Here is a 13,484-nt window from a genome sequence, read left to right on the forward strand (position 1 = left end):
CTCCATCATGGGCACTATACCTCTCCTTGCATACAGATGAAGATGGAGACAAGAACAGAGCAGACAGGTGCACAAGACAGTGGAGAAGCAGGGGTGTGGAACAGGATGTTCTCTTTCCCTGTCTCAGCTAGTTGGAGAAGCTGGATGTTCCCACTGATTTCTTTCTGTTTTGATGTGGCAACGATAGACTATTTCATTTTGAAAAATCTAACTTCACAGCAAGGGTCTTTAATTGTTTGTTTCATCCAATATATTAAAAACATGATTGCAGTCATTAAATGTTTTAGGATCTGCACACATTTGGCACATTCCTTTCATCTTCTCTTTTGACACATGGTCATGTACTTCTAAGAGGCAATGAGAATAAAAATCTTAAAGACTAAGAATATTCTATCATAGAAAACTGTCATCAAACTTCACAAAATAATCCAGTGGGGGGAGGGGAAAGGGGGAGTATAGTCAGATTTTCAGGAAGATTGTAGCAATGTGAATTAATTTTTATTAAGCAGTAAATGGTATTATGAACTTTTACTTTTGATCAATTTGGTTTCTCCAAACTTATATTACAGGATTTCTGAAACTTGAGGTTTTCTTGTATGAAATAATTTTTGTATCTTTTAAACAGATATTTGAGGTAAAGATAGAAGAAAATCTTGCTTAGAGGATTTTTCCATTGCTGAAATTACTTTGGCTCTTTTTTTTTGTGGGATTCAATATCAGATTTGTTATTGTGATACTTAGAATTCTTTTGCATCATTTAATTCTGCTATACTCAAAGGTGCAAGAGTTTTCAGTGTACAGTGAATAGGATTCTTTTTATTGTAGGATGTGCTGTTGATGTGACGTATTTTACACCCATTTTTAGCCAGGCACTGATGTCTCTTGCCTGTAATCCTAGTTATTCAGGAGGCTGAGATTTTAGGATGGTGGATTTAAGCCAGCCTGTGCAGAAAAGTGTATGAGGCTCTTATCTGTCATTAGTCAGCAGAAAGTCAGAAGTGGAAGTGTGGCTCCCAGCTGGGTGCATGTGTGCGTTCACACACACACACACACACACACACACACACACACACAGAACCAAACACCAAAAACCAAAAGACATGTATTTTTATAGTTTAATAAACATCAGACTAATATTAAGACAATTGTTGGACTTTAGAGATTATCTAATTTATATCTATTTACAAAATATATCTATTTTAAATCTTATAGATTTATTGGTAGGATTAAGTGAGACACTATATATTAAAATACCTTAAAAATTTGAAGCTCTGCAGAAATGTAAGGAATTAGTATTTGGAATTGTAACCATAACTAAAATCATATCTGAAGAATTGTTCTCAAGTCAGAGAAAACAAAACAAAGGAGGGGAAGTATAGTAGGAAGTGACTCTTGTTTTCTTGTGGTAGAAATTATGATATTCCAAAAAACTTTAATAAGACTTAAGATGAAAAAGAATAATTAACTGATTGACCTGACTTTGATCTGTTTTTAAGGATTTGCATGTATCAATGGCAGAATCAACCAGTGATTCAGATCGCTTCCGCTATCGTGACCGTGTGAATCGATGGGCTGCCAGATCAATTCCAACGGAAACCAGAAGTCATACTACAGTAGATGTCACTGAGAAGGTCAATACTATAACAAGTACTTTACAGGTTTGTTTTATAGTGGGTGCCATTAGTAGATTTTAAGCAGGTTGAGCTGAATAATAGTTTCAGCCATGTATTAGTTTTCTTAGTACTACTTCACAAATTACCACAAAGCTGTCTCAAACAGCAAAACATCTTATCGTTTTATAGATCAGACTTTTGAGAAAATCTGCTCCCTTTCTTTTCTAGCTTCTAGAGGTGGCCCAATATTTCTTATCTTGTGGCTCCCTACATTCGTCTTCAAAGCCAGATAGGGGGTTAGGCTCTTACATTTCCTTATTTTGCCTGTCTTTTTCTTCATTTGATGTCACCTCCTCTTCTCCTTTTCTTTTGTCTGTCTACCACTTCCTCCTCCTTATTTTCACTTCTTCCTCTTCTTTTGATTCTTTTTCCTCTCTTTTTCCTTTCTTCTTTTCCTCTTCTTTTTTTTTCCTCCTCCTTTTTATTTTTTGGCAGTATTGGAGTTTGAACTCAGGGCCTTGGACTTTCTAGATTTTTTTCTACACATGAGCATGCTATACCTCAGAATTTAGGATTAAAAATTTATATTATGTATTTTGTATTTTATACAAATAAAAGATGGATTTGAGTGGTTTTTGTTTTTGTTTTTCCCAGTTGTGGCTTGAATTCAGGGTCTGGGCACTGTCCTTGAACTCTTTTTTTTATTATTTATTTATTTGAGGGGTGGTTCCGGTGAGGCCTGAACTCTGGGCCTGGGCGGTATCCCTCAGCTCTTCAGCTCAAGGCTAGCACTCTACCACTTGAGCCATAGCCCCACTTCTGGCTTTTTTCTTTTTGCTTATGTGGTGCTGAGGAATCGAACCCAGGGCCTCAGGCATGTAAGGCAAGCGCTCTACCACTGAGCCACCTTCCCAGCCCCCCCCCCCCCCCCGAACTCTCTTTGCTCAAGGCTAGTGCTCTACCACTTTGGGCCACACCTCAGCTTCTAGGTTTTGAGTGTTATTAGAATCTGCTTGGGCTGGCCTCAAACCACGATCCTCAGATCTCAGCCTCCCAAGTAGCTAGGATTACAGGTGTGAGCCACTGGCACCCTGCTGGATTTGATTTTTTCTCACAGTGATTTTTTTTTTAAGTTCACTGATACCTAATTATAATATAAATTATACCTTTAACAAACTGTTGGCTTAGCTATTTGATATAGTGCTGATTGGTATTGTTCAGAACAATAACAGTATTTTCTCTCTAAAGGATACTAGTTGGAACCTTCGACAAGTGGACCAGATGCTTGGGCAATATCGAGAATATAGTAATGGACAGGCTGGTGTTGTTGAACATGTGAGCATGCTTAAATATATTTACATTTTTGTTTACCAAGGTTTTTTTGGAGAATTCAGTCTTTGGGGAGTAGAGATGTAAGAGAAAGGAGATAACAATGTACAGAGCTGTGATTTTTTAAAAATGCTTTATTATCTTAGAGTTAAAATATAGTTTAGATTCTAGCTACTCATGAAGTTGAGATCTGAAAATTGTGGTTCAAAGTCTGCCCAGGAAGGGAAGTTTGTGAGACTCTTATCTCCAATAAACTAGTCAGAAAAAAGCCAGAAGTAGTACCGTGGCTCAAGTGGTAGATTGCTAGCCTTGAGCACAAAGAGGCTCAGGGACAGGGCCTACAGAGTTCAAGCCCCAGCTTACTTTGATTAGATTCTATTGATTGAAAGCTTTAGGTAATAGGGTAGAATTCTGGACATAAATTCAACAAAGACTTGCTTATTTTGGACTACTGATAGATACAAATTTTAAGGATGGTTTATTTTAAAGTGACAGATGCTCATTGTTTTAACAAAATTCTCAAACTTCTCTCCATTCGCCTCTAAAGAGGTAACCATTTTGACTTTTTAAAAGATCTTTCTGAACACTTTCTATGCATGTACAAACATGTGTATTAAAATAGTTAGGCAACTCTTTTCTCAGTTGTTTCATATCACAGTTGGCAAAACATTGTGTAGGTCTACCTACTTTTAAGGAGTTATATACTATTTCATAATAAGGACATATCCAGGTTTTTCATTTATTGTGAACAATATCCAGTGACCTTTCTAATATATATATTTGTATCTAATCTTGTAGAATCCCTGGAAATAGAACTGCTGGGTTATACATGTGTTTAAAAGTTTGCTTGATATTTCAAATGATCCTTTCAAAAATGTGCAAATTTAGATTTAGCTCACATAGGAATACAAGAAAGAAAGATACTCTAGAATTTTGAAATAAAGTGAATAAGTCTATGAATATTTGCTAGTTCTGTCTTTCCTTCCTTTGGAATTTACTTTCTTTGTAATGCCTTGGAAAAGAATTAAATTTATTTATTCACACTTGCAATGATTAGTATACACTAATATTACATTTATACAATAATGTTTTATATGTATCTGTGCTGTAGTGAATTGTCTTGTAACTCTAAATTATAATTGATTACTTATTTTGTTTTCCTTTTACAAAGTGCATGGCTGTCATTATTTTCTTATAATTGGAAACTAATTTCCTGACCATAAGACCACAAGGAAACATTTCTGTGCAAAGGTTGTACCTTTATTTAGAAAATAAGCTTGGATAATTTTGCACCAGCTGTTAGGATTTTTGATGTTTGAAGGACAGAGGTATAGATTTTTTTTAATGGGGTAATTGGTGAACTGTTTTAGGTTAATTGCTGTATTAATTGACTCTTTGTACTTTTTTTCTTCTTTTTTATTTTAATTTAATTTTTTTAATTGTGAAAATACTGTACAGAGGGGTTACAATTACATGGGCAAGATAATGAGTACATTCTTTATCAAGCATTCTTGCCTCCTCCTTTGTTTCCCCTTCCCATCCCTTCCCATTTCTACCCCCTCCCCCAAGTTGTAAAGTTCCTTTTTTGACATAACCACTTGTACATCTTATTGTTGCAATGGGGCCACCTGTATCCCTATTTAAGCAATTTGTTTTTCCCTTCCCCTCCACAAATTATACCAACATCAAATACAGTGAAAGCAGGGGTTATATCGTGGGGGAAGGACATACAAATAAATCATCTTATAAATATGTTAGAAACAATCACAAGAAAGAAAAAACATTTGAATCCTTATCTTGGGGTTCATTTTACCTAACATCAACTTATCTGACTGTTTCTGCTTGTCTCAAACATATACTAGTAATTGCAAATAAGGGAAACCATGGGACATATGTTTCTTTGTCTGGCTTACTTCACTGAATATAATTTTTTCCAAGTCTTTCCATTTCCTAACAAATGGGGCAATGTCATTCTTTCTGATGGAGGCATAGAATTCCATACCACATCTTCTTGATCCATTCATCTACTGAGGGACATCTGGGTTGGTTCCATATCTTAGCTATGGTAAATAATGGTGCAGTAAACATCGTTGTGCTGGTAGCTTTAGTATGGTCTTGTTTGTGATCATTTGGGTAAATGTCCAAAAGTGGGATTGCTGAGTCCTAGGGGAGCTCAATGTGGAGGCTTTTTAGGAACCTCCATACTACTTTCCAAAGTGGTTGAACAAGTTTACACTCCCACCAACAATGCAGTAGGGTTCCCTTCTGTCCACATTCCCTCCAGCATCTGTTGTTATTAGAGTTCTTGATTATAGCCATTCTAACTGGGGTGAGGTGGTATCTCAATGTTGTTTTGATGTGCATTTCTTTTATGGCTATGGAGGTTGAGCATTTCTTCATGTGTCTATTGGCCATCCTTCTTTCCTCTTCAGATAAGCTTCTCTTTAAGTCGTTAGCCCATTTAGTTATTGGGCAGTTGTTTCTTTGAGGATTTGTTGTTGGGGGATTTAATTTTTTGAGTTCCAGGTATATTTTAGATATGAGACCCTTGTCCATTGTATGGCTAGTGAAGATCTATCTCCCAATCTGTGGGCTTTCTATTGATCTTGCTAGCTATGTCCTTTGCCATGCAGAAGCTCTGCAATTTCCTGCAGTCCTATTTGTCCAACCTTTCTTTGATTTGTTGTGTTTTTGGATCTCTATTAAGAAAATTTCAGGGGCTGGGAAGGTGGCTCAGTGGTAGAGCGCTTGCCTTGCATGCAAGAGGCCCTGGGTTCGATTCCTCAGCACCACATAAGCAAAAAGAAAAAAGCTGGAAGTGGTGCTGTGGCTCTAATGGTAGAGCGCTAGCCTTGAGCTGAAGAGCTGAGGGACAGTGCCCAGGCCCAGAGTTCAGGCCCCACAACTGGACCCCCCCCCAAAAAAAAAAAAAGAAAAAAAAAAGAAAATTTCAGCCTGTGCCAAGGAGACATAGGGTTTCTCCTATTCCATCCTGTAATGTTTTCAGAGTGTGTGTTTTAACTCTGAGGTCTTTAATCTATTTGGAGTTGATTCTGGTGCAGGGTGATATATAAGGATCTAGCTTTAGTTTTCTACAAGTGATTAACCAATTTTGCCAGCACAATTTACTGAAGAGGCTGTCTTTCTTCCATTCTATTTTTTTAGCTCCCTTATCGAAGATTTGATGGCTGTAGCTCTGTGGGCTCATTTCTGGGTTTTCAATTCTATTCCATTGGTCCTGAGGTCTGTTCTTGTGCCAGTACCTGACTTAAGAAACCAATTAAGCCACAGGAAAATCAAATACCACAGCAGACCAGAGACTCCACCAAGAGACTGGTTACGGACACAAGGAAATGCAGGATCTTCCCATCCCCACCTTCCTCCCCCCCCCAAAAAAAAAAAAAATCAAAGAACTCTTTTTTTGTACCTTTAAAAATTTTTTATTGTTTTTTAAAAATTGTTTTCTATTCATCTTTTTTTCTCTCATAACTTTGTATTTTTTAAATTTCCTTTGTTTCCCCTTCCCATCCCTTCCCATCTCTTCCCCCCGCCCCTGCACCCACCTCTTTGTATTTTTGAAAAATACAAAATATTATAAATTAGTAGCAAAGAACAATCCTACATTGTCAGGTTAAATATTAGACCCTTATTTATTTGTATTAAATTTCCATTGAATTGGGCAATTGGGAGTGAAACTTCTATTAGGGAAACTTGTGTACATATAAGCATTTAAAGCAAAACATGTGTTCTCCTATGGCTCTAAATATGTATGTGTGTTTGTGTGTGTCTGTGTCTGTATCGTATTTTATAGTAGGCATAGAGTAGAATAATGCTCATTTCTCTGGGGAAAGTAGTTTTATTCATGGGAAGTAAAGTGAACAAGTTTTTATTTCTGACCTGTTAGTTCATTGACTACAAAGCTAGCTAGTTGTAAAAAAGAACACACAGGAGATAAAGAGTCTTCAGTTTTGCTTCAGGCTGTTCCTTCATGTAGTCTAGTTTTTCCTCTGTAATTTCCTCAAATTCTTGTTCTGGTAAAACAGTTGATTGCCAGTGCCTTTTCTTTCCAGCAAATGAGTAACTGTTATTCATTGCTTTATTTTAAACTCAATTCAGTATAATGATAAATTTCATCCTTGTCATTTTGGAAGTGACTGTGTGTATGTGTGTGTGTGCTCTTCTTTGGTCTGAATCCTGCAAATGAAAAAAGAACATATGGTGGTATTTGTCTTTTTGACTCCGGTTTAGTTAGCTTAACATGATAATCTCCAGTTCCATCCATTTTCCTTTAAGTAGCATGATTTCATTTTTCTCTTTATGGCTGATTAGTATTCTACTATGTATATATGGCACATTTTCTTATGCATTCACTGAAGGACACTGATGTCATACTTTGGCTATTGTGAATAGTGCCAGGATAAAAATGACTATACAAATGTCTGTACTGTATACTGATTTTGATTTTTTCATCCTAGTCTAACTTTAACTCTTTGTTAATGATACATGAAGACTTGTGAGGAGTCAACCTATGTTAAAAAATTTTAATGAGGTCTAGTTTTTCATGGAGGTGCAGTACATAAGTTTTGTTTCTAATTTCTCTATGACTTTGATATAACCAGACACTTTTTCCATGTAAATTCATTTAATTTGACATAAGCGGTATTATTAATATTATTTTCAAGGTAAGAAAGCTCGGGTCCATGATCTATTAAAGTGACAGAGCTAAGGGGTAGGGTAAATTTTCAGGATCTTAACATCGAGATTCATGGACTTTGATGAGTATTTATAGTAAATGGTTACAATTGAGAAACTACACCTTGGACGTCATCTTTAATGTATTCCACAACAGAAGACTGTAGTCATTCTTAGCATTGGGACTAGAACTGTATGATACCTAGACTAGGAGTTAGATGGAACAAATATAGAAACAGAGTTAGGAAGATGTCTGGTGCTGAGTGAAGATTGGCATTGAGGTGTTGTTCTTGGCAGTAGATCTAGTAATCACTTGAACAATGTGGCACACGCTGTGAGCTGCCGATGCTGGCATTGATTTTTCTTATCATCCTTACTAACAACCATTGATTTTTCACTAACCTTTCTTGTATGGTTTCCAGTCACTGAACCGTAGGTAGTTGGATAGTCTCAGTTAAGGTCTTTGGTCTTGAACTTCATGACCTTCAGTAAGTATCATCTGGTATTATTTGTCATGCTGTGACTTCCTTGGGAGGTGTGAGAACATTTGGACTAAAGAGGATAGGTAAAGAAACCTGTGAAGGTTTCTTTTTAAAAATAATATATTTTAAAAATACATATTAAAAATAATTTTTAAAAATTTATTAAAAAACCTATGAAGATTTTGGAGCAAATTGTGCTTTTCAGTGTTAGAATATTCAGAAAACTGTGCAGTTTATTAGCTTAGTGTTTACAGTACTTCTAGAGCTGTGTGTCTCTATTTATGTGAGAAAGGGGTATACTCTGTTAATGCTATAAAAATAGAATGCCCTAAGACAGAATATACAGCATAAAATATTCAACATAAGGAGTGATTTCTGTCTGTGGAAGTTTATATAAAGGAGTTAATATTGGGTTTAAAAGAAAAATACAGCTCTCTTGACTCATTAAGTTCATTTCTAAGGTAAAGACTGGTTATCAAATTAGAGTTTAGAGACTTATACTAATAGCTCTTTTTTTTTTTCCTAATTAAGTACTCTGATTAAAATTTCTCTTTGAGAGTCATTGGATCTTGCCATCTGGTATGTGAACATTGTAAAAATGTTGAATGTTAAGTAATAAAGTCCAGGGTTTTCTTTGTCTTAAATGGATTTCTATTGCTAAGTATATTCAATGGTAGGTTGTTGTTGATTGTTTAAAGCCAGTTACTAGCCACTTAGAGTATCTCTAAGTTGGTGGTATCTGCTTCTCTGATAAATCATTAATTTTCTTTTTTTTCTTTCTTTTTTCTTTTTTTGTCGGTGGTGGGGCTTGAACTCTGGGCCTGGGCGCTGTCCCTCAGCTCTTCAGCTCAAGGCGAGCACTCTACCACTTGAGCCACAGTGCCACTTCTGGTTTTCTAGTGTTTTATTGGAGATAAGAGTCTCATGGACTTTCCTTCCCCGGCTGGCTTTGAACCTTGACCTCAGATCTCACCCTCCTGATTAGCTAGGATTACAGGCGTGAGCCACCGGCGCCTGGCGTGATCTTGCTTTAAACTAAATATTGTATAGTAAGAATATACAGGTAGAAAATTTTAACTGAACAAATTTTGTTAAGATCATTTTGTTACCATATTTTAGATTTTAGAATTAAGTACTTAAATTCTACTGTTGAAAATTTTATTTCTGTTTCACATGAAATTACTGGATGGGAAAGTAATTTTTATAGAACTTTTGCTGTGAGGCTAGTGAGAAAAATGTAATTTTTGGAATCAGAATTGCAGTTGAATCTTGATTTAGTCTTGAGAAACTATCTCAGTGAATTTGAGCAAATTAATTTACTTTCCATTTTTGTCATTTGAAAAAGCAATGTTATCCTACATGTGTGATTTTAATTAGTAAACATCTAAGTGCTCATATGGTTTTTGACCCTTGCTAAGCAGTATTATTATATATTTTTATTTTTTAAACTTATTGTAAAGGTGATGAACAGGGGGATTACAGTTACATAAGTAAGGTAATGAGTACATTTATTTTTAAGCATTGTTACCCTGTCACTCATTTTCTCCTGCTTACCACTCCCTACTCCCCTCCCTCCCAAGTTGTAAAGTTCATTTCCAACATAATGTTATGTAAGTAAGGTAATGAGTATATTTCTTTTTAAGCATTGTTACCCCCTCCTCATTTTCTGCTGCTTACCACTCCCTACTCCCCTCCCTCCCAAGTTGTAAAGTTAATTTCCAATATAGTGTCTAGTGAGTATCATTGTTGCCTTAGTTCATCCTTTGTCCAGATGTTTCTGTGATTCCCATTCCCTTCCACAGATCAAATAAGCTTATATTCAAGACAAAGAGTACAGAAAACTAAAACAGAAAGAAAAAATTAGAAATAACTGCATACAGGACATAATAAGAACCTCTTATTTCCAATCCTTGGAATTCATTTTGATGTGCTTCATTATATATGCTAAACAGTTATTTGTAATTTCTTTATCTGCTGATTTCCATCAACATGTTGCAACATTTATAAGTAAAAAGTGTATGTGATTATTTTGACTTCAAACTATTCTAAATTAGCATAGCTCACAATGATTCCCCCTTTGTGTTTGTGAATATACTGTTATACTTAATACATTGTTATGTATAATATGTTATTCATGAAACACAAGGCTTCTACTTGCTATGAATGTTCATTTATTAACATTAAATCATGAAGTTGAAAAAATTCTCTTAAAATTATATTTAGAATGTTTGTGATACACAGAGCTTTGAAATAAAGGATTTCCTATTAAAACAAAAGTAAAGCTGGGCGTCCACTGCTCACACCTGTAATCCTAGCTACTCAGGAGGCTGAGACCCGAGGATCCCGGTTCAAAGCCAACCCGGGCAGGAAAGTCCGTGAAACTCTTATCTCCAATAAACCACCAGAAAACGAAAGTGGCACTGTAGGTCAAGTGGTAGAGTGCTAGGCTTGAGCTGAAGAGCTGAGGGACAGCGCTCAGGCCCAGAGTTCAAGCCCCACGACTGACAAAACAACAACAACAACAACAACAACAACAACAAAACCCCCCCAAAAGTAAAATAAATAGTGTATTCTTTGAAAAGGAATTTCTCAATTTCAGGAATATTACTATAGGCTTATCTTTCTATAGACCAGTGTACAGAGAGAGGTTGTATTAATTGGAGCAAGCAATCTTTGGATAAATACAAACTAAAATGGCAACCATTTAAGAATATGCTTCACCACCCAATGAGACAAGAAAGGTATGCAAACCATACACTTATACTATTGTTTGATTTTATTAGCATTTTCCTTCTTGTCCTTTTCATTTTAACAGAAATGATAACTATCGTTAACAAAGTTGTCTTCATGAAATTAAGGTAAAACTAATCTACTTTGCAATCTGTTGCCAAATCAATCTTGGCTGGTAGAAACAGGCAGAGAGGGAAAGCCAAGCACAAGGCATTTAATAATCAAAATAGGAGTGGCATTATTGTCCTAGACAAAATTCTTTTTTTTAAACTTTTTAAAATGTTTTTATTTTTTATTGTGAAAATACCATACAGAGGGGTTACAATTACATGGGCAAGATAATGAGTACATTTCTTATCAAGCATTGTTGCCTCCTCCTTTGTTTCCCCTTCCTAAACCTTCCCATCTCTCCCTCCCTCTACACCGCCCCCCTACCCCACATCCTAGACAAAATTCTTTTGATGACCTCTCTCCCACCTCCAGTTTTGTCTGGGATTTTGAACCCTGATATTTGAAAGTGTGAGGACTTAGCTTTTTTATACTAACTTTATAGATCTACACTCACAATACTTTTAAACTACCTCCATTATCATGAATTCTGTGTACATCATAAATTATTGCTAACTTGGTTCTTCAATGTCAGATGAAAACAAATCAGAACAGTTAGACCAAATATTTATGCTCAGTTCTCCATCTGAGGGAATGAAGTTATCTAGACATGACCATATTTTCATGTCTCTTTCTATAATGTATGTTATTTTAGGGAATATATTTTCTTGGTATGAAGTTAAAGGACAGTTTGGGGTAAAACATGTTTGAAGAAACTAAATAGAATCTCTAAATGGTTTACAAAATTGAAGCCTGCTTTAAATTGCAGCATGTTAAACTTTTTTTTTTTTTTTTTTTTTTACTGAATCCTTTTTGGGCCAGAGCTTTGGAAAATATATATTTATACTTCTTTTACTTTGGAAAAGCAAACTAGGTATTTGTCAGTTATACCTCAGTAAAGTTTGGGGAATAACTAAAACAGAACTGAGTTCAAGTTCTGGGTGAGATAGAGTTAGCACACTCTTCCATTCAGTGAGGCTCTTTTTAAAAACTTTACTGAACACATGGAACAGCTACTGAGGGATCTGAAGAGCATACACAGGCTTTCCTGTTTGAATGGTGTCAGTGGGCATAAATATCATTACTATAATTAATAACATCTCCAACAATGAAATTCAAATTTCTTATTTTTAATAGCAATTTTTTTATTGTGATTACATAAATTTCACAAATTTCACAGTATTGTGAGGTAGTGATACTTAAAGTCACAAACACATTCTAACCTTCATGAGACAAATTGTCTTTATTGTGTTCTCTAAAATTTATGAGTTCTATGAGTGTTGACAATATAGTTATTTCTTCCACATTGGGTGATATGTACATTCCTTTCCTTTTGCTTAGTGTCAGCTGGTCCCTCTTTCCCACTCATTCCCTTCCTCCCATCGTTGCCATTGAGTTGCTTAGTTTGTTTTGATCATTGACCAGTGCAGCTGATGGGTCTCTCTGTTGTATGTTTCCCGTTTCCGTCTGTTTCTCTGTCCTCCTCCTAGGTTCCGTCAGATGTGCACATATATACTATATATGTGATCAGTAACATGGGATCATTTAGTAATGATTTGACCAGATGAGTGGAGGTCCTTTGTTTCTCTAGTCTTGTTTACTTTGTTGTATCACCTTACGTTTTGCATTTAACGTCCACTTATCAGGGAGACCATGTGCCGTTTGTCTCTTTGCTCTTGGCTTACCTCACTCAACATGATTTTTTTCTAGTTCCATCCATTTCCCTGCGAATGCCATTATTTTGTTCTAATGGCTATATAATATTCCATTGTATATAGGTACCACAATTTTAGGATCCATTCATCTGTAGTGGGGCATCTGGGTTGTTTCCATATCCTGGCTATTGTGAACAGTGCTGCAATGAATATGGAGGTGCACGTGTCCTTATATCCTGGTTCCTATTGTTCAGGATAAATGCCTAGGAGTGGTATGGCTGTGTCATAAGGGAGGTCTATATTTAGCTTTCTGAAGACCCTCCAGACTGCTTTCCAAAGTGGTTGTATTAGTGTACTTTCCTACCAGCAGTGCAATAGGGTTCCTCTTTCTCCGCATCCCCTCCAGCATTTGTCATCGGCTGAATTTAGGATGCAGGCCATCTTGACTGGGGTAAGGTGGTATCTCAGGGTTGTTTTTATTTGCGTTTCCTTTACAACGTCATGTGTTTCTTTGCCATTTTTTATCTCTTCTTCTGAGAAGTCTTTCTTTAGTTCCCTTGCCCATTTAGTAATTGCTTTGTTAGGTTTGGGAGGGATTAGTTTCTTGAGTTCCCTGTATATACTGGATATTGCTGGTAAATATCTTTTCCCAATTGGTTGGCTGTCTTTCTGCATTGGTTGCTATGTCTTTAGCTATGCAGAAACTTTATTTTAAGGTAGTCCCATTTGTCCAGTCTCTCCAATTTGTGACCCTGGAACTCTGTTCAGGAAGTTCCTGTCTGTGCCTATAAGTTCAAGTGTCTCTCCTACTCTGTCCTGTAGTAGTTTTAGAGTTTCAGTTTTGATGTTAAGGTCCATTTTGAGTTGATGTTGGT

General features: G+C 36.1%; 1 protein-coding gene across 9 annotated transcripts in view; it reads left to right on the top strand.

The window, feature by feature from the left end:
• Nucleotides 1-13,484, top strand: part of Cep128 (centrosomal protein 128) — a 277,887-nt gene that overhangs the window by 14,085 nt on the left and 250,318 nt on the right. For 8 of the 9 annotated variants that reach the window (XM_070028501.1, XM_070028506.1, XM_070028496.1 and 5 more), the window contains 2 exons: nucleotides 1,497-1,658; nucleotides 2,862-2,948. In XM_070028501.1, coding sequence (XP_069884602.1) covers nucleotides 1,512-1,658; nucleotides 2,862-2,948 — 234 coding nt within the window. In that variant the 5' untranslated portion in view covers nucleotides 1,497-1,511. The remainder of the gene's footprint in view (nucleotides 1-1,496; nucleotides 1,659-2,861; nucleotides 2,949-13,484) is intronic. The other variant, XM_070028507.1, reaches the window with a different exon arrangement.

The sequence above is a fragment of the Dipodomys merriami genome, unplaced genomic scaffold (assembly GCF_024711535.1).
Source record: "Dipodomys merriami isolate MVZ:Mamm:240054 unplaced genomic scaffold, mDipMer1.0.p SCAF_1, whole genome shotgun sequence".
In the NCBI taxonomy this organism is placed as follows: domain Eukaryota; kingdom Metazoa; phylum Chordata; class Mammalia; order Rodentia; family Heteromyidae; genus Dipodomys; species Dipodomys merriami.